General features: G+C 41.4%; 1 protein-coding gene across 1 annotated transcript in view; it reads left to right on the plus strand.

Annotated features, from left to right (window-relative positions):
• Nucleotides 1-2,481: 2,481 nt before the first annotated feature.
• Nucleotides 2,482-22,409, plus strand: part of SGK1 (serum/glucocorticoid regulated kinase 1) — an 80,322-nt gene continuing 60,394 nt past the window's right edge. Inside the window, exon 1 of the mRNA XM_075708454.1 lies at nucleotides 2,482-2,550. Coding sequence (XP_075564569.1) covers nucleotides 2,482-2,550 — 69 coding nt within the window. The remainder of the gene's footprint in view (nucleotides 2,551-22,409) is intronic.

Consider the following 22,409-nt stretch of genomic DNA (forward strand, 5'->3'; position numbering starts at 1 on the left):
GAAATCCATTAGCTCCAGACAGAGGGGTAGAGCGGAAAATTCCCTCTCTCCTTGCTCCAGTGATAATGAGTTATACAAATTGGAACAATTCAGATGAGATATTGGCTCTTCAGCCCACTGCTTTGGACAGTCGTGTAAGAACACCCAAACTCAAAATTACAGCTTTTGTGAGTCTTGGACCTTGAACTTGCAGCTTCCCAAGGGACCAGTCTGATTTCTGACCCAGCATGGGGCTGTACCTTCCCCCTGCAGTTTTGACCAGAAATATTTCTCTATCAAATGTTATTGTAACAGCTGCAACTGCTGCAATTAAAGACAAAGGACAGGGACAGGACAGGGACAGGACAGGGACAGGACAGGGACAGGACAGGACAGGACAGGACAGGACAGGACAGGAAAGGAAAGGAAAGGAAAGGAAAGGAAAGGAAAGGAAAGGAAAGGAAAGGAAAGGAAAGGAAAGGAAAGGAAAGGAAAGGAAAGGAAAGGAAAGGAAAGGAAAGGAAAGGAAAGGAAAGGAAAGGAAAGGAAAGGAAAGGAAAGGAAAGGAAAGGAAAGGAAAGGAAAGGAAAGGAAAGGAAAGGAAAGGAAGGAAAGGAAAGGAAGGAAAGGAAAGGAGGTTTTGAATGAATTACATGAGATTTACTAAGAGAATTGTTTCCTTAAGAAATTCCAAGTCTAATATGAGTACAGCAAAATTAATTTTTTTACAAACAGTTAATAAAGGCTAGAGGTGCAAAGCGGGGAAATACATGTTACTGACTTGAAAAAAGGTCATCACCTACAAGCGCCTCAACATGGGGTCTCAGTGAGGTGCACGGGTCAGAAGACCAGTGGGATTCTCTGGGGAATAGCCATAGCAGTAGGTGTAAGTTCATAGTTTCACCTCTACATGCAATAAGAAGAAAACTGTGCTGGGGTAGGATATACAACTTAGGTGTTCTTATTTTTCAAGGATCTTCAAAAAAGGGGATGAAAGGGGCAGGGAAGAGTGACAGAACATCTTCAAGGGCTAGTGAAAATGGCTTCCACTGAAAAATGTGAAATGCTCAGTCTATTTACCTAACCATAGAGAGGCTTGAAAAATAACTGATTTACAGAAGACCAGTATCCTCAAATGGGGGAAAATTCTTTTTACTACAGGGCTGACCAATCTCATAGAGAAAGGCTGGACAGGAAGCTATGGCTAGAACCACAAGCCAGATCAATATTAGAAATAAGATCCTTTCTTGAAACTGAGGTTTATTTACCTGGAATGTAGTATGAGAGGAAGTGATGAAGTCTTTATTTTATTTTCCAGACCTTGCTGAAAAATATAGCTTAATTAAAATATATTTTACAGTTTAGTTAAACACAAGTTATTAGATTCACTGGGCTTGGTGAAATTTAACTCAATTGAATTTAATAAAAAGGAAGTTAGACAAGGTGTCTTTTCAAGATCCCTTTCAGCCCTATTTTTCTGTAATGAAATAGTCCTTCTGGTTTTCAAAGCTGTATATCTATGTTTCTAGGGGAAAAAAGGGGAAATATCTGAACAAATTTGTGTCTGCTTGCTTTACATTTATCTGCATCACATGTGGTAAATGTACATTATTAGGAACTGCTGGTTTCCTTTAAGCTCACTGAACTTCACAATGAAGCTGCAGTGCTTCTCTGTCTACAACATGTCCTGTCACATAACCCAGTGTTGCATTGATCATTGGATGGGCTTTTTTCCAAAGTACCACTGTCTAAATCGTTGCAAGGAGAGCAACATAAGAAAAACATTTTTTTAATTGACCTGTGTCTCTTTTCTTTTTACTCAGAGAATGTCCGCATATAAAATGAGACCTATCACTGTCACTCTCCCAAGGGAAACATATTGCCTTTCAGCACTTCTTTCCCTGAGCCTTCCTCCTATCCTTTGTATGGTTATTTGTGTTCGGCTGCTCTGCCTGTGCATCTCTCTCTCTCTCTCTCTCTCTCTCTCTCTCTCTCTCTCTCTCTCTGCTGTTGCTGAACTGCAGCTCCCACTGGAATTTGCACAATCAAAACCAGCTCATCTCAAACAGCAGTGAATCACACCACCTGAAGAAGAAGAATAGCAAATTGAACACAGTAGCCTCACTGCTTATATAGCGTGAGGTACCAGTAGCACCCACAGGATGGAAGGACCTGGGTTTATGTGAGACCCACTTAGCCTGAGATCTGCTGCCTGTGATCTGAAAGCTGTCACAGGGTTTTACAGGAGTGTGTGTATTTAGGGGAGGTTTTTAAGAAGCTAATAGCCTGCTGCATCTGAAAGCTGGAAAAGGCTGCTGCTTGCTGCTGCTGCTGCAGTAGCTGGTGCAGCAGGATGAATGTTTAAAGGACAGCTGCCCGAGCCATGCCGGTGAGCCTGCTGTCCTGCTCTGTCTTCATTAAACTGAAGGGTTACAGAAGAAAACAGATGCACTAAGCAAGTGCCACACTGGATCTATCACTGTGTCCCCTTCACTGTGGAAAATGGTCAACAAAGACATGAATGGATTTCCAGTCAAGAAGTGCTCAGCCTTTCAGTTTTTTAAAAAGAGGGTAAGATTTTCCTTTAATTCTTTCTTTTCACTTTCTTCTTGTTGTTGTTGCTGTATTTGTTAACGTGCTAGAGCAGAGAGAAAGTCATTGAAGAAGGAAGGTGTTTTAATACGGTCTCCTACTGTAATAAGCCCATGGCATGGGGCAGTTTCTACTGAACACCAAGGGCAATAGCACCATAGGTGAAGGGGAGCTGGGGACGGGGGACAGGAACAGGGGGACCGAAAGTCATTACGTCAGCATCTGTGCTGTGGAATGTATATCTCAATCACGGCTGACCACAGGGCTTGACGCAATACAACCAGCTATTCAGACTGAAATAATACACTCCAAAGCAGAGTGCAGGGTTGCTGCAGCTTGTCTTTGACTCCCTCCTCCACATCCACCTAGGGGTATGACTCCCTCCACACCTTTCATTCACTTGCCTGAAGTGCAGCATTACCCACCTCCATTCATCATCTCACAGAGGGGGGGGGGAAAGAGAACAAAGAGGCATTTGTGAGCTCAGCAAAAATATTTCACAGCTTGTAATTTGCCTGTAATCACAATTAATGCAGGAGAAAAGAACAAGGTACATCTGGATTTGGTTTTCTTTTATATTCTTTAACTTAGGCAGGTATGTCAGGATTTAGAAAAGATCTTCTATGTATTTTATTTGACCACTGATTTCCTTAAGGAAACGTAAGTGTAACACTCTACCTCATCACTTTAGTTAAGTCCCTTTCTGTTTCTTTGACTCTTTTATAGAGACAGTGCTGCACACTCTCTATTTAACTTGAGCAACAAAGTCATTTCCATGTGGCAGCAGGACAGGTATTCTGAGTATGTCTGGGTAGACCCAGACAGGAGAAGCAATCAGAAAGAGATTGGTAGCAGGGACTCCCCTGTGGAAATGATTTCCTGAATGATTAAAACGACAACCTCTCTTTAAACAGACTGGAGTAGAAGCAGATAAGCTGCTCCATTCACTCATTTGTTCATTCATTCATTCATCCCCATTCATTCTCTCTCTTCATTATGCCAAGAACATGGTCAGTCCATTTAACCCTTCAGGCAAAGAATGTAAAGTCTACACCAACAACTAATTTAAAAGCCAGGGTCAACCCCTTTTGGGCACTGAGATGACAGGTGTAAGGACAGACCTGGAAAATACAAGCAGGGTCACTCAGAGGAAAAAAGTGCAGTGTTTTCTGACATGTTATTTCCAAGGTGGTTTGTGGAAGCCTCAGATAGATAGCCCAGACACCATGTAAACTCAGCCCATAAAAATGGTTCTCATCCCAAGCTGCGTCTCATTTAAGTATATTACTATTACTGTATGTACCAACATGTACGTTTGATATTCATCTCACCAGAAAGGTTGATCTGTTTCTCAAAATTGCTCAAAGGTTTTAATATAAATGTTCTTAAAGAGGAAACAAAATAGCTTGCAGTTCCTGTATGAGGTTAATTATTGGCATTTGTCTGTTATCTTTGTTTAGAGCTAAGACAAGTTATCACTGGAAGCCTTCACATCATTTTGTTCTAGAAGCAAGGAAAATTGATTTTTTTCAGAGCTGTACTGATGATCAGTGAATTTGTCATTGGAAAAGATTGTTAATTGTAGTCATATTTGAAGAAATTGGCATAGTGATATGGTCCTGGACAGTGGGTCAGGACAAATAACCATTTTTAGCTTCTGAGGGTTTTCGTTTTATCAGATGTTGCCTTTTTGCTATTGTTATGAAGATAGAGGAAATCAGTAAACCCAATTTAGAGACACAAAGGAAGGAAATTCCCTCCCTATACATTTCTCTTACCCCCCATTATCTTCCTCCCAGAAAATCTTCTACATTCAAACATTAACCACATTGTTCCTACGTCAGTGCTTGAAACATGTACAAACAAGAAAAGCTACATGTTCATAATGTGTCCCAGCAATGTATCTTGCATTTGCTGGACTGGCGACATGGTGCATTTAACTACTGGGAGGATGGGGAAAGGAGGTTAAAGAAAGTCAATTTGGTTCCCTACCAATGCTTCAGACACTCTGGCTGAACAACCACTGATGTTATTTGACAGTTTGCATCACCACAGCACCAGCACCAGCACACTGTACCCAACACAAGCAACCTCCTGGATGCATCCTACATTTATAGTGAGAGGTAGGTCTTGCCCTGTGGAACCTAGCAGACCTGACTGCAGGGTGAGGTATTGCTATCCGCACTTTACTGACAGGTGACTGAAACCCAGAGAAGGAGATTTACTGTCTGGGTACTTCGTAGGCTTCTCCCAGATCACCAACAGGGTCTATGATGAAGCAAGCGATGGGACTCCAATCTCTCCAGTTTAAAATCTCTATGTCAGTCTCCTCAAAAAGCTCACATTTCTAACACAGGTGCTTCTCAAGTCTAATAAAAAAAAAATCCATATCAATCTAGACTAGAACACCCCGAATTTCAGGAAATGCTACTATTTTTTCAACTTGGTTAGATTTTTTTTGGAAGAAAGTACCAGATAGATCTTCATTGTTTTCATTTTCCACTGAGTCTTAAGTTTTCATTAAATTGCAATCCCCTTTCTTGCTCTGGCCAAGAGTGCAGAAAGGACTGGCAGAGATCTGTGGATTTAGGCTAGGCTGAAAATGCCTAGTCAACCACTGACTTGAATTTGAGGACCAGATTTTTTTTAAGCCTGGCTTATTCTCTGATGACAAAGCACTGACCCTCTAGGATGCTGCCTACTGTGTCAGATGACTCAGGGTATGGGCTAATCACGTCCGGAGGTCAGAGAACAGGAAGGAAAGGCTGAAATTAAAAGGCAGCACACTTAATTGAAATAAAAGGGAAAATAGAAACTATTGGTTTTACAGAATACCCTGTAGCACTCACTGCTGGCAGGGTTGGAACAAACAGATAGGGCCTTCATCCACTTAAAACCTGTGCAGTTTGGAAGAAACCCAAATGATTTACAATGCCTGTCTTTTTTCATTGCAAGAGGTGTAACAACTAATCGTGTCCAGGATAAGGATGATATTTTAATAATCAAATATTGTTTTTTAATTAATGATAACATAAATCTAAAAAGAGAAGGGGAGAGAAGATGGGGCATATATAGGCACAAGGAGGGAATCTGATGCTACTTCAATGAAGATAAGTTATAAGAAACATTGTTCACATAATCTTAGGTCATGGCATAGAAGGATCACCTTCTGACAAGGCTGGGAGATTAAAAGACAGTGTTGTCACGTAGCACATAATTACCTTCATTTTTGTAACCATCCTTTTCCCTGTCCACTGGTGTTGTGTACTGGATACCAATACAAATAGTCCATTGACTTGTTTTGGCTCCAAATGTCTGGGAAATCTCTCTTTTTTATATCCTAGCAGCATTTTGACTTTTCCAAAGTTCAATTAAAAGGTTTTGTTAATTGGCAGAAGTCACATGCCTCTGTTGTGAGGGGCTCGCAGGTCTCATCCTTCAGATCTGCACAGGTTTATCCACAGAATCAGACCGTACTGATTCAAAAGATCACTGAATGTGGTGAACCTGCAAATATGCTATTGCTGTTCAGCCAACAGGATATCCCAGGGCAGAGGGGCCTTTCATTGCCACCTACTGCCATCCCTGCCAGATGATTTGGGGAAGTGGGGATTTGTGGTATTTGCACTGCCTTCTTCTGCTGCATTTGCCTCCCTTATAAAGACTTTTGGATAACATTTTGCAATATATGACCTCCCTCATCTTGAAATAACATACCATGTCATATAACACACCACCACCAACTTGGTTAAAGCAGGACGAATGATGAACAGCCTGTGCCACTTAAACACTGGCTGATGATATGGTAACCTCAGTGAATATGGAAATTCATTTTCCTCTTAGGTCTGGACCAAGACCAAATATAAATTTGTTCAGTATGTGAAGAAGATAAATGACTGATAAATGGGAAAAGAAATAGCTGTCTTCCATAAAAGGAAAAAAAAAAAGAAACAGGGCATGTCTTAGAGAGGAAGTTTATTGCAGGGATTAGGGATTTGCTAGTCTGAAACGTGACAAGGGAAAGAATATCCATAATCCTTTTTCACTGAGAAAATTTACATTAATTAGCAATTTAGGTCAAGCAAAAGTGAATGTGCAAGAACAAAGAGAAAATCCCTATCTTTGTTTCTATGCAGTTTTTCCAAATATGTAGTTTGTGGAAACCATGCCCTTTTCCTTTCTATGTTGATGTTTTATGGTGCTACACACCAGCAGCTTTCTCCATATACAAGCTGAAGAGGCTAACTCATAAACATCATCATGCGTAAAGATGACAGCTCAGCCTGCATTAGAGCTCAAGGCACTGCATGGCTGAGGGGACTGCAGAATCACCTGAATACCATTTTTAGGATTACAGTAATTTAGTGATACAGAAAGCGCTTGAAATCAGTACTTCCAGCTGACCTCCTACAGATTATATTCCCTCTGGTAGATTGTGCTGGGGGGGGGCTGCTCTCTGCTCTGCCACATTTACCAGTATAGAAGTCCATTTCAGGACTGGAGTTACCTTTTTTTTAGTGTAATTGGGAACATACCTGGAAGAAAATAAGTGAGAGCCAAAGCTGACTGTACCTTAGGAAAATGCCAGCTTTATATGGGCTGACTGCTGCTTTTCTTAGCTGCTTGGGCCAATGTCACAAAAGTACATAAATTTTAAAGTTGATTTCCAGAGACAGGGATCCTGGCTGACTGCAAGCAAGACAGAGTTTTGCTGCAGTAGGTACTTCTTTCCCATCCCGCTTCTTCTGTGTGGAGAGGTGCTGAGCATCTGTGGCTCTTCTTGACATTGGCCAAAGCTGTACGCACTCACCCTTGCCCAGCACAACCCCAAATGCCTTTATCAGGCTATAACTTGAGTGTTGCAGACCACAACTGCCTTAATGTAACTAAGATGAAGGTGGCCCTATATCTCAGTCAGGCTTCAAACACACTATGGACACTCATTGAGCTGACCTATAATTTTCTCACCTTCTGTCTACCAATCCCTTTCTGAAAAAGCCTATTAATTAAAACACAAGCGATGAAATATGAGATCTGATGATAACTGTGTAAGGCCCAAGTACTGGTTTTCCATAAAGAATTTTGCTTTCTTCTGTCTTCCCGTTAAACCAAGGTGTGCTTTGGGTTGGGATCACTGCTAATATTTTGCTTCTCAGCTAGCATACAGAAAAAGATTCATGAGGCAAAAGTAGCAACGTCTGGACAAGAAAACATCTGTGAGCTCCTTGTTCAAACCTAAAATATGAGAGTGTTCTTAAAACTTAAGTATAAGAGCTTGGAATAAAATGAATAAAAAAGAAAAGAAATACAGAAGGATGAAGGAATGATGGCAGAATGAGAGAAAACGAAAGAAAGAAAGAAAAAAGAATGAGAGGAAAGTCTTCTTATTCCTTTCTCCCTTCCTTAACCTCTTCCTTCCTCTTTCAAAAACATGTAAGACTAGAAGGCACATCCAGACCCTTTAAGCTTGATCTCTTTTCCTAAACATGCCTCATAATTCCTACCACAAATTTGTCAAGCTGCTGCTTGAAATTGCCCAGGTCTCCTTCACTTTTGGGAAAATCACCCTGCTTGAAAATTTAGAAATCCTTCTCTCATTTTCAGCATAATTTTACACATGACCAATTTATTCCCATTTGCTCTTGTACCAACATAAAGCAACAACTTAAATAGCTCTTGCCGTTCCCTCTTATGTACAACCACTAGTGTATTTATAGGGACCAGTCATTTCTTCTCTCAGCTGTATTTGGCTAGGCTAAATAAGCCAACTTCTGTTAGACTCTTCTTTTAGGGTAGATTTTCCATTGTCCAGTCACCCTAGCAGACAAAGGCAGCTGTCACATTTGCTGGCCTGGAGATCTCTTTGGGGTTACAAAAGCATCCATATATTCCTCTTTCACTGTTCTTTATCATGGCATCCACTTCACCCTTTGAAACTCTATCCCACTCCTCTTCTCCCACTCTGGTCCTGTTTTGCTGAGCAGGTCTCCTGTGTGTCACTGCCAAATTTTATGAGCACAAGCCTAGGTGCTGTATCAAACCCGGCTCTAGTACTAACCTTCCTCTTGTCAATGCACTTTTAGTTTGTTCCTTTCTCTCATAATTACTTTTGTAAGAGTACTCTTATTTTCCATGTTAACTAATTAATTCCCATGTGTTATCACTGTCTTACTGAGTTACCGAAGACCATATGGGTTAGATTATCCACATTTGCCTCATCAAAGGAAGACATCAGGCAAGTCTGGCATACTAGTAAATGCATGTTGCATGTTATCTCATTTTCTATTGAACTCTAAAATTTGGTCTTACTTTGGATGTGGTAAGTTTTGTTTCTGTACACATAGTCCCATAAGGCTTTTTCTCCCATGCTGTACATCACTCTCCTCCTGGAAAACACAGACCACAAAATTCATCTTAAGATTTACTGTCTATCTCAGCTTGATCATTCGGAGAAGCAGACTTCTTTTTTCCTCTTCTTTTAAATTTCAGAATCTGCTGGATTTTTCCAGATACACTTACAGCTGTTCTACCACTTTCAGGTCCTCATTATCCACCATCACTAATGAAAGAGCAACGGCCAGGGGAGGGGAAGGTTCCTTTGAGAGCCTGTTCTGGCTCATTCCTTTCAAGATCAGATTAGATATTGCTTGATCCTGAATAGTGCTTTGGTCTCTCTTCATTACATGCCTTCAGAGCTGAGCATGGCTTCTGTTTGGGGAAGGGCCAGCCGTGAGATCCCCGAGTCTTCTGCCAAGTGTATATTAGCACTGTTTTAAAGGCCACAGAGACTGGAGTTAAATTCTTAGAGCAATCCTACCCTGAACACAATGATTTCACTGCTATCATAACTCAGCTCAGCAGCCTCAGTATCAAGTACCTTCAGTCTGAACATCCAAACTGTCTGAAAAACATCAGGATGCAAGAAACTACCAGCAAGAAGAACAGCGCAAAGGATTTTGGACACCCTTGGCTGTGTGGGAAGAGGTGATGCAAACTGAGATACTGAGAAAGCAGACAGCTGTGTCTGCTGAAAAATCAATGTGGTTCTTCTGCCAAATGGGGAGAATGATAAATATGATCTGCAGGGGCTGGGAAGGACTGAGAATTTGGAGCAGCTCGGTGTATATGTTACCCTATCTGCTAATTAAAGACATGGTTTTGATGAGGGTTACAAGCTCGGGGAGGTCAAGGGCTGTGTCCATGGAGAAAGGAATCAGAGAATTGAAAGCAAGGGGAAAGCTTATATCCTTCTAACAAATTGGCTGATGTAGAGAAGGAGAAATCGGAAGGACAGCAACCATCTCTGCAGAAAAACATGTAAATGGAGATGCTAAAGCAATGGAAAAACAAGCAAGATCTAAAACCACAGAAGAGGCTTGCAAAATCAAATCAATAACACAGAAGGTTTTTTTCCAAATAGCATGTTATCATGAAATAATTGTTAGTGGTTGCTATTTACAACAGTTGCTTTTACAGCAAGGCAATTAAATATTGAGAGTAAGAAAACAATTAATAGCTCTGAGAGCAATAGATTTTAATGTTTATTGAAGACTCTGCACTGACTGTAATCAGTTTACAAGCAATTAACCAAGTCTCAAAATATCCTGATGAGGTAGAAAAATCATTCCTATTTCATAGATACGTGGACAAAGAGAAAATAGGTAACCAAGTCGGTTAGACAAGTTATTATACAAGACAGAAGTTAATCTTTTTTCCTGACCCTTACTGTAACTTTCCCTCACTAAAAAAAAAAAAAAAAAAGATATTTCTTCTTCTTGAAACAGCAGCAGCAAATATCTGCTAGAGTTTGCTGTGGCTGGAAGTTATTCAGGAGTTTTAAGGAGCTTAATGACACAGGCACCAAAATAATTTTTTTTTCAAATGGTCAGAAGTGCCTGATACAGTCTTGCTCACTTGGCAGTGGCACCCAAAGATGCTAAATACTGTATTAAGCTTGAAAAGCTATTATTTCCAGTCTACTCAGCTCATTAAGAAATTGCTGAAGAAAAAAGCATGACAAATAGAGATGCTGCCTGCCCTACAAAGTCAAGAGTGCCAAGGGGCATGTTTGTATTACAACTGTCTTCCAGCATGGCCAAAGCCTGTTTGCACACTGTGACGCATCGGGAAATGGCTGAAGAGGTGACAGCCTGAGACTGGAGCCTGCTGTGCTCCATATCCCAGTGGTTATTTCACTTTTCTTGTGTATCCCACAGGCAACCCTCTGAAATATGCAAACTTTTGCACAGCATCAGAAGCACAGATGGTGAGCTATGCACGGGGTGGGGGCTGCCTCTTTTTACTGTAGATATGGGCAGACATTCATTTGATGTGCACCACCACCAGTGGTAACCTATTTTACTTCCCAGCTCCAGTGAAGGAGGAGCCGTGCATATGGTCAGATGCTGCAGCTCAGTAGCCAAGGGGCCACTTGTTCAGATGCCAACAACCTACTTGCTTGTGCTTTTCTGGGCTGTATATATTTGTACACTGTACAAAGCATGCAGTGGTGGTTCAGTTGTCTTCTGAAAGGATCCGGAGGACTACGCATGGTGAAAGCGTCTGCCAGTTAAGTAGTACGCATCAGGGTTTTCCTCAAAACATTCATAGTCTACTGTAAAAGGAGGAGGGGGAACTCTGAGGCTGCTGCTCCACTGCCAGCTGCCTACAGATGTGATATGGGGCTGGAACGTGTTCCTGGGGTCCACATTATGGAAAGGCTCCACTCTTACCTACCCATAGCAGCATGCTTCCAGCATCCCAGTGGGCTGGGACCTTTTCAGGTAGCATTTTTTAAAGGGCTACCTTGCACCAATACTGGGTGCTAAAGGAGTACTGAAGGGAGCAGACTTCTTATTGCAACTCTGACTCTGATGTAGTGTTTGACCCTGGGAAGCCACCTCAGCTATTCCAACAGGCATCCTTTGGCCACCTGTCTAGACTGCAAGCTCTTCAGGTTAAAAAAAAAGAGAATGAGTTTCTACACCACCTAAACAAGTCAGGTTCAAATCTCAGTTGAGGCTTCATGAACACAAATAATATAGAGAAAATCACTGGCTATTGTTGTTATCAAAATTATTCTTTATGTGGCTGATTGGGAGAAAGAAGGGGTTTTTTGCAATTACAGATGGGCAAGATATCTTTTATTTTCTTTTCTGCACTGCTTTTATTAGATATTTGCTAGACTGCCTTGCTTCAGTCAGTTCCTATGTATGCTTTTTACTGGGGCAGTTAAAGGTCTTCAAGTGTATAGCAAAAATAAGTGAAAAAGGTTATTAAGCCAAATGCTTGAACTGTAGGTCAGCAATAAAATTTGTAGATGTATTGCAAAAAATATCACCCAAGAACAGGTCACTAAAATGTCTTGAAATTCTTTCCATTTTAAGCAATTACAGATTAGTGAGAAAATATATAGTTCTTTCAGTATCTTTTGTTTTCCTAAAAGATCCCTGCATTTATCTAATGAAAGACTGTTGAACTTTAACAGCTTAACTGCAAGTAGGTTGGAATTTGATTAATGATAATTTATTTCTTGCTTTAAAATTAATGACATTTTGAAGCACATTGTTATTGTTTGACACACTCTGACTCACAAAAAACTTTGGACCCTTCATTCCTAAAAGGTCAACTTAAAGGAGTGCTCCTTACAAGAACAGCCATTGTAACACTGACTTCTCTGGTTGGAGTGTTGGACTAAACCTCTATGCTATGGGAACAAAATGTGGGAATCCTCTATGTAAAAGCTTTCTCGCTAACTGCTAGGCTGTGATGCAAAGAAGAACTATAAGAAAAGGCATCTGAAGAGAAGATAATGGAAAGTAATGTCGGAGGAGGACAGCCTGTGATATAAAATCCTATAATAAAGTTAACGGCTATGCTGCCGCTGAAGCTATGTAGTTGGGAGAATACCCAATATTAGGAACTTACAACCTGCAGCTAATGATTAAAAACTGTGATTCATTTGCTGTTTGAACTCTTGTAAAATTGGCTTCTATTGTTCCCCTGTAAGAATCCTTGAAATTAAAGGTTATGTAGAATATTTTAATCATAAACACCATTACGGTGATAATAATTCAGAGCACAGTGCTCCAAATGTTGTCTCTGCCCCTCAAATATAATGATATCTCTGTGATCTGCAAGGACCTATGTTCACTCAAATGAGGCCTGATCTCATTGGAAAAAGGTCCATGAAATCAACAAAAATTTATCAGATTCTCAGGATCTTTATCTTCTGATCAGATGCTTAGGATTATCACCCACGTACTGTGATCAAGAAGAAATGCTGAAATGTTTTCTTAACTATTTTTTTAAACTGACAATCCTTCGTTCTGTTACATGTTGCATCAAACTTGCTGCCTGTCCATGTAACCAGAATCTCACCCTATTGCACAGCAACTGGGAAAGGAGCAAGACATGTCTATTTATATGCCTAAAATGCCCAGGTACAATTATCTTTGTCTGAACGGGCTTTGGTGAGCAACCTCAGCTGTGATACAGAACTAATTATTCCAAAGTACCAACTAGTTCAGAGCACACATGGAGCAGGGGGAAGCAATAGGCATTATCTAATCCCTCTGCCAGAACCTTCAGAGATCTGTTCAGGTATTTCAGCTCATATTCAACCACAGGGCCCAAAACCAAAGCAATCTTTAGCTCATTAGTGTGGCCTTTTCTTTTTATGCCAACAGACTGGGGGTGTGATAAAGAGCACATCCGCTGTGCCCCCAAGTTGTGTGTTAAGTTTGCATCCCGGCTCCATTTTGTCATCTCTCTTGCTCCATGGACACCCTGTCCCTTTCTGCAGTGATATTGCTGACTTCAGCCTCATTTTTTGTTTGTCTAGGAAACCACTAGACACAGCTAATTAATAACTAAGCCTTTTTATTTAGGAGTACTTGTCAGGGCTGATCTTGAACTCTCAAAAAACCCATGAATATAAATGCTGCTCAATGCTCAGCAGCCCTGTGGATGTGTATCCTAAAGATGCAGCCTTCAACCAGGGGTGTTCATTGGTCACAAGGCTCACAAGATCTGACATGGAGTAACTGTACTCCTTCCACATTGAGTAAAGCACAGTGGGCATATGGTTGGGCCAGCATCGTCTGTACTGCTTTAAACACTTGGCATTTCCAGAGAACCAGAGAATGCCAGTATTCCCATTGTCTCTCTAAAAACAGGGCTTTTGATCCATTCATGTCTCACATTTCCACAGTCACTTCTCTGTCAAGTTCCTTATTCCTGTTCTGGTTCACTCTTCCTGGCTCTGCTTCAAATGAAACAACCAGGTTCCTCAAACAAATGGATGTTGCAGAACACATCTCTGTGTGGTAGGGCAGAAAAGACCCTGCTGCTGTCCTGGCACCAGGGCAATACCTGGATGTCTCCTCTGCCTCTTAGCACTGAAACCAAATCCTTGGCTGCACTGAGGTGATGTTAAGTGCAGCATCTCTGGCCATCACTTGCTTAACTGTGTATAGAGAATGCAAGGCACCTGCTCCTTCATCCGTCCTTGGCCAAGAGTTTCCTTCACTTTAGAACAATCACGCAGTGAAAGTGGAATTTGTGCGTGTGTAGTTTGTAAAAAAGGACAGACCCCATTATAAATCCTTATGCACAGACTTACAGTTCAGTCAAAGTATATGAGAAGACTGGGAGCAGGACTGCTAGATTTGGTGAAGACCCATCTTTTGGGTCCCATCAAGGCAACTGAGTAGCATCCTCAGTGCTGTTCTACTGAAGTTCCCCAGTTAGTCTTGAAGATGTTTTTCTGCACTTCCCAAAATATTTCCAGACAAAAAACTAGCTCACTGAAATTTCCAAAGGGGCCCAAGATCTAGACTTAACTGTATATCTACACGCATGTTAACATACAGCATACATACATATATATGTGCAAATGTATATAGGCATACATTGTTTTATCGTCACTTATCTTCCTGCCCCATGAAACAGGGTGAGTTTTGATGCCACACCATAAGCATTTCTATACCAGCTCTCTGTATTTGAACAAGCCCATATTCCCATACAAGATGCTGCAGACAGACAAGTTCTGTGCTACGTCACTGCCTGACTAAAAAAAAAGGGATGTATAAGCGTCTCTTAAAATTCCTTCTTTTATGGTTGTTTTAGGTGTAATATTTCATGCAGCATGTCAGTCAAAATCATCTCTTAGCTCAAGGCCCCTGACACCAGCAAGCCCCTTGGAGAGATGGACAGGCAAGGAGCAACACAGTCCTCAGGAGGGGACTTAGAATCTCCATTCATTACCCTGGCCCTGACACTTCTCTTCTAGCTCCTCCATTTCTGTTTGACAGTATCTCTCCAGTGCATAATATCAGGAGTTATGATGCACTTGGAGGAGATGGCAGATCTATGTTTTTGATAAGGAGATTTTGATTCACATTGTCAGAAGTGTCCATTAGTGCCCATTCCTTCCTAAACCTGTGGTTTCCATGCACACACCCTCCACCAGCCCCCATGAGAGGAACGGGTCTCATTTCAGATTCATATATTTCTTCATCTTTTATGGCTCTTCTTTTGTGCTGCACTTCCAAGTACGGCACTGAGGGAGCAAAGGTGACTGCTCTGGGATATCTTGCCTGGACTAAATAAATCCTTTCTTTCTCTATTTAATTAAGAAATGTTGAAGGGAAAAAGATCAGAGCTACTTTGAGTTTGTTCATTCCATCCCCCAGCTATTCAGTATACACTAAGCCTGAAAGAGCTGTAACTAGATATGAGAAAAGCCTGATGAGGTTCTTTCTGTAGAGTTCCAAACATGCTGGCAGTCCTCCAGAAGTTAAATATATAAATAAATCTTCTTTTCACCAAATTTCTTCTGTTCATTGCACTTCTCCCTTTTTTCCCTCCAAGGTCTAAGCCACCTGGACCTTCCCCATTTAGTAGCCTGTGCCCTGAATAAGACCATACAGAGGTGAAGGAGAGAATGCTGCTTCTCCATCGCAAGCTGCTAGAGAGTCCAGCCTAGCGTGGCACTTTATGAAGCTCTTGGGGGAATTTGTGTGAGCTTTGAAAAACCTCAGCAGCTTCTGCACCCAAATATCTTTGCAGATCTGTGCATTAATATGGGATCCAGACACCCATGTTAGGTTTCTCCAGTGTAAGTATGCCACCTAAAAATTAGTCCCCTTGTCTTAGCAGATTAATTGAAGGCAGGTGTGCCAGGTGCTCAGGCTCTCCACACTACCCGTGAGTGGAGCGAGCTGCAGGGACTGCAAGGAGCCAAGAGTTTGGTATATTTGCTGCTTTTGAAAATGTTGTCTTTAGCAAAGGAGTCACTGGCCAACTCCACAATATTAGGCTGTGGTCTGATTTCCCTTATTTCATGGTCACATTACTAGAAAAACTATTCAGTCCATTTAGAAACCTGGCTAACTTGTCTGTCTCAGGCATTTCCTCCTTTTACTTCCCTTCTTCAATTTCTGTTTGCTTTAAATGAAGGTAATTCTTTAAGCAAAGTGGTACCTTTTTCTCTATTTCACTTATTCTTTGACACAGTAATTTACATTTGTGAGTAGGAGCCCTGTAAAATGATTTACATGCCAAACTGAAACCATGTAGATCCTCCTACCTGCAGGGTATTTTCAACAGTAGATACTTTTTTCTCTGATGTCATCAGACCAGCCTCGAACCCTCAAAAAATGTTGGCTTGCTCAGAGGAAAAATGTGTTTGCTTCCAATGGCTTTTACCCGAAATGACTTCAGAATATTTTTTTTTGCAAGGATTAGGCAAAAGAAAACCCACACACAACCAAGCATGGGGAAAAGAGACTCAAAACAAGCTGCTTCAGTCACAGGCTTCCCAAAACAAACAACCTTCACATGTGGGAGTCTCTAGCCCTCAAGCTGATGAGTCAGTATTGGTGACTTATACTTCAGCTTTATTGCCGTCGTCTTGTAATAAAGTGAAGACCACGAGGAATAAAAGTGCTGGGCAACATGTTTCTTGTGTGTGTGAACGTGCCCCTGGAAAAATACTAAGCTAAGAAGGGAAATAATGTAAACAGCAGAAAGAAAGCCTCCCTTGTTTCATACTTCTTGAGTGTGTCTGGTTTGCATCTGTTACTACATTTTTCACTGAAGAACTTTTATTTCTTTTATATATATGAATGACTGTTTATGACTGGCAGTTTGAAAATGTGGCTTTGCTCTGATTAACTCTACTTTTTGTCTGTACTTAGCCCTTTTTAAGACCATATTTCTCAAGCTATGTTAAAACATGAACAAAACCAATACATAGAACAATTTATTGAAATGCCAGGCAGGTTTGACAGGTGCAGGAGAAATTGCTTAGTTTCACAAATTGAAACAGCTGCAGTTTTATGGGTGATGAAATTGCAATGAGATGGGGTTTCACATTTGTTAGTTCATCTCGTGTTTGCTGTTTTGTTTTGAAGCACTGAGTAATTTCCCATTCTCCAAGGGGGATTCTGAGACCTATTCCTGAAGTGGACGAGGCACCTAGTCTCCACAGAGTGAAGGAAACCTTGGTAAAAATTCAAACAAATTTCAGAGTAGACTGAAATGTAACTAGAAAATAGTAGTTTCCTCCTCATGGGACTATAAATAAATGTTGCTTGCAGCTTTGGAAGCAGGAATGCTATGACTGTTAGGTCCACCTTTCAGATAGACTGAGCTAGATTTCATTACACATCTTAAAAGAATATCATGCACAGAAAGTTTTGAATCATTAAGCAACAAATGTTAACCTTATAAGAGTGTCTTGTATTAAGGAGTTTTACTTTCTTTCTGTGCAATTGCTACAGGAAGATGTATGTTTTCTTTTCAAATTATTCAGGACCATATGTTTTCCTATAGCAACAGAGTACGTATCAAGCGCTGCCGCTCCCCAAAGTTCATTTTTATCATCCTTGCTGGGAAAAATTAAGACAAAAGTCACTGAAATATCTTAAAAGAATTGGCCACATTTGGCAGTGGACTGATTTGTCAAAACACTTGATTTATAAAACTTTCTCCTAGCTTAAATCCCCACTGAAGATGGTGGTTTAAGACAAATTCTTGTGTGGCTCAGAATAAAGTAGTCTTTTAAATCCTGATTGAAATGTATCAGTGCCTCACACACTGCTATACACAGCATCTTAGCTGGGATGCCATTTAAAAATGGCTAATTTGAGTGATCAAGACTTGCTGTTTCTCCTCAAACGGTATTTTTAGCAACTCAACAATGAAGGCAAATTGGCCACTAGAAAAAGCTAGGAAGAGAAATGGTGGATATTTTCCTGGAAGATGTGCCTTTGAGCAAATGTGTCTCCTTTGACTCAGGAATGGAAGAACAAAGGCACTTCCCTTGTCTGTGTTACCCAGAGGACTGCTAGGTGACAGGACCACCCCAGAGCTCCTGAGTGCTCAAGTGGGACTCCTGACCAGGGCTGTGCCACTCGCCGATGGCACTGCCGTGCCACACGCAGGTGAGCCTGCACGGGCTGCCGAGGTCCCTGCTGCCAGGTTCCAGACCAGCCTTGCCTTGCAGAGGAACTGACCTGTGAAAAACCACTGCCACCTCCCACCTGGAGCTGCTCCAGGAAAATTGCAGCTTTCTGAGGTATATGGTCTGTCTTGCAGCACTGTGAATGCTTTGGCATGTCTATCTTTCAAGGCCAGGACTGGGCACCTTAAATCAGCTCATCTAATGGGCCTGGCTGCCTTAAAGATTGATAAAAAATTAGGATGGTATGCAATACTGTATAACAAATTACAAGGGTCACCTTCTGCCAAATCAAAAGGAGATTAGTGAAGTGCAGTATCAGGCTCAAATTAAGAATAAGAAAGTTATTCATTTCAGGCCACAGAAAATGTGCTTCACTGCTCTGAACAGTATGAAGCTTTTGACTGAATAGCTAAGGATGACTACTGAATGGGACTTGGTGCTGTCTCCAGTCATCCGTTGTGTTCTGCCACTGCAGCCATTATTCTTGTACTGCAGTAAAGCTTTCTAATGCTGTGATATTTCAGCCCAGACTACTAAAGGATGCAAAATAATTATTGCATCAGAAAACTGGAAGGATATATTTAATGGGGAAAAAGCACAGTGAGATATCTTTGTTTTGCTTGGGCTTTTTTTCATTCAGCTACCTTTGCCGCCCATCCACATCTGAACATGCATTCTCTGGCTCCTGTGTCCAGCTCAGATGCTCACAGTATCCTGCAGATTGTTTTGAGGCTTTGACTGATAGATGTGGGATGTGGTGTTTATCAGAACAAGAGTTAAAATAAACATTGCCTAGGTTTACTGACAATTAGCTTTGCTCACATAAAATAGAGAATAGAGAATAGAAGGTACGAGCAAGCAGCCTTGGACTGTTTGGATAGGATTTGGCGTTGTATTGTTCATGTTTGTATTTGATCTAGATGAAAAGCATTTTTAACTTGGTAGCCTGGAAAGATTAGACTTGCACATACACAATAAACCCCATTTTGTTTTGTTTTCCTCTTTGACATAATATGCAGAGAGAGGGTGTTTATACACCAGTGTGGACAATGAATCTATTGTCTCATCTCCTGCAGAAATAAGTGTCATCAGTGCTTACAATTGATCCAAGAGCTCTTACCTGATTCCAACATATCAGTTATTTATTTATTCACAGAGAAAAGAATCCCATGAGACTAACAATTGTTATCAAGTACAACATGGGAAGAAGGAAGAGAGGAAAACCCGAAGTGATGCCTGTTCAGTTGTTTAGATTTTTTGGTGCCACATTTCAAACAAATCAGCCAGTCGATAAGAGGACACAGCAAAAGCTAATATAGCTGTCAACGTGACATGAGGATTTTACAGACTTTCTCCTTCACCATTTGAGTTGGCAAGAGCTTTCCCATTGTGTGGAACAGGAAAATCAGCCAGGCATATTTCTTTGTGCTCATTAACACTCATTATTGACATTACTGGTGTGCCTAAGTTTTTTGCTGCTCTTCATGCCTTGACTTACATGGATGCAACTTGTTCAGCAGGAATATTAAAACACATGGTTAGAGGATCCCAAATTCCTCAAGTCATTTTGGTACCCATCAACTTTTGGGAGTGGTGCCTGACTGCAGTCACATGCTGACGTATTTTTTAAGAATCTCTCCTTTGCTGACTTGCTGCTGTGGCCTGGAGACATATCATTCACACTTAAGATCATAAAAATCTGCCTTATTTACTTCAAGTGTTAACACTGCAACTGATGACAACAACAAATGTAGAAACATTTACTATGCTTCCTCTTAGATCCTTCTGATATCTGCCAGATGCTGTTATGGCAAGTGAAATACTTTGGTGTGGGAAAGTGTGTGTGTGTGTAAATATCAGTAAGTACCAATTAAAAACCATGACACAAGCTCTGAGATGCTCACCACAACATGATGAACCTGGGCAGAGATGTGGCACAGAACAGGTGAAATCCTCAGTGTGTACCAGGGGTGTACCTGGGTCTGGGAGACTCACAAACAATTAATTCCTAGCCCTCAGGCTCAGGTGCATGCCCCAGCCTCTGTCATGCTGGAATAACTGTGACTCCTCCCTGTGCACTGGTTTCCATGGGAGGAAGGGGAAGCATGCGTTGAGTTTGGTGGAGTGATGGACATTTACACCAGACCAGCTTGCCCAGTGGCTGTATGGTATAAGTCCATCTAGCTGGAGGCAGATGGAGCCTATAGAAGATTAATACACATTCCAAATTAAAAAAAAAAGGAACTAGGATAGGCCAATCCTCTAACCCAGCCTTACGGTTCCAGCAATTGCTGGATGCCAGGAAGATCATGAAAGGCATCAAGTTAAGACCATCACATATACCTTCATGTACTGTTCTTTGTGGTATTTATTAGAGTCACACTTACAGGCAAGCACAAAGGTGGAGGATCTCCACAAAGATCTGTTAAAGGATTTATAGTGAAACAGCAAAGGAAGAGAAGGATGGGAGGACAAACCTAATCCCAGAGAACTGGCACAGCTTTCCTGAGTCGTGTTGCAGCCAGAATTGCATTCCCTTGTCTGGTGCACATGATCCAAGTGTATTTGGGCTCTTGTAAACAACATCATCATTCCCTGCACCCCTCCACCCCGAGCTGTGGCCAGTTCGTCCTTCCCCAGATCTCCCTCACATGCAGGCAACCTTTCTCCTGGCACACTTGGAGGGCTGAACTCTCCATGAATCCATGCCACATTCATCTAGGCCTGGGTGGAAACAATGTACTCTGGTATTTGGCCTCAACCTGCTTTTTAGCGAGCAGCTTCTCGGCTTGCAGAGAAAGAAGCAAATGATGACTAAGCAGTGAGTTGCCCTTCACTTTCCATTTTAAAATAAAATGTGATTATTAATCAACAAAGTGATGTCTCAGGGCTCTGGAGAGGAAAAAAATAACTTGAGGTGATTTGAGAAACTGATTCTTTTGCTGTGCTGCATTTCCCATGGGACATGACAAATTAAATGTTGAAGCCAGCTAGAGAGTAGTGATACATCTCAGTCCAGGCGTTAATCAGCCTGCCTCTCATTTACCACTTTCCATTTAAATAGATGACTGTATACAGTTTAAACAATGGAGCTTTTCATTCCATAATCTCCCTAATTGTAATTTAAATAGGTTTCCTGACAGTTGCCCTCAAGGCTGCAGGGAGATGATTCCAAGACCCCCGTGTCCACCTAGGGTTTACATAATGGATGAAAATTCAAATCCTGGTCCGAGGTGCAATTAGATAACACCAGGAAAAGGAAAAGAGGGATCGGATGAACTGCAACCAGAGAAGCAGAAATGTACATTTGATATCACTGGGAGGCAGAACTAAAACACATGCACATACACTGACCTAGATCACAGTCAAGGCATTTGATACTGTCTGGTAGGGAAAAGAATATCCAGAGACTTTGCAATGCAACATGTAGAGTAAATAGGAGCTGACTGAAAGCCACAAAACCCCATGAACTGATGCAAACAGTAACATTCATGAAGAATGGAAGTGTAAGTACAGAAGAGTTCAAGCGCACAGAGTGGTTTATTCCAATCCCACACAAAAATAGGAAAAAATCTTGTCCAAAGTTTCAGAGGAAGAAAATGCTGCCGTACAGAGCATATGGTTGCACAGGCCGTCAGATTAAATGCGATACTATTGTGCTGATGGGTGTGATGTTTCACTGACAACTGGCTGATAATATTGGACCTCCAAGTAGATTTTCACAGTTTCCCTTAAGCCCTTCCAGCATTCAGTTTACCCTCAGTCCTCAGCAGATGTTTGCAATTTTAGATATTCTAATAATGGCCTATCAAATTTGTCTAGAAACTTATGCCCTCCTTCATTCACATTAATATTTACGGCTCCAGAATATGTATCTTCACATTATATTGCTAAATCCTACTAAAATCAATAGTCTGCACCACGCACTGGGACTGAGTGCAGTAAAGTGACTCTCACATCCACAAAGGGCCTAATCCTGCAAGATGTTAGGGCTCTGCATAAGGTGCCTTTTTTCTTTCCAGTGTGTTCAGCACTCTTGAGAGTCAAGCCTTCAGCTGGGAAGCCAGCAAACAAGCTTGTCGGTGTCCTGAGAAGCACCAGGCTTTCCAGAGTCTCCAAAGCCAGGGAGGACACCCCAGGATGGTGACTGGTGCCATCAGCACCTGCTTCCCTCCAGCAAAAGCCACATCTGTATCGGTAGCGGCCCCAGAGAGCAGGCTGGTGTTTCTCTCATGGAAAATATTGCTCATGAGTACAGTGATGGGGACTGGCTTATGAATACCTGATTAAAGTATGAAATGTGCTGAGTCGACTGATGCCATCAACAATTGAGCCATATGAAATTAAAAGCCGTATCTGTTTGCTATTA

The sequence above is a fragment of the Pelecanus crispus genome, chromosome 3 (assembly GCF_030463565.1).
Source record: "Pelecanus crispus isolate bPelCri1 chromosome 3, bPelCri1.pri, whole genome shotgun sequence".
Classification (NCBI taxonomy): Eukaryota; Metazoa; Chordata; class Aves; order Pelecaniformes; family Pelecanidae; genus Pelecanus; species Pelecanus crispus.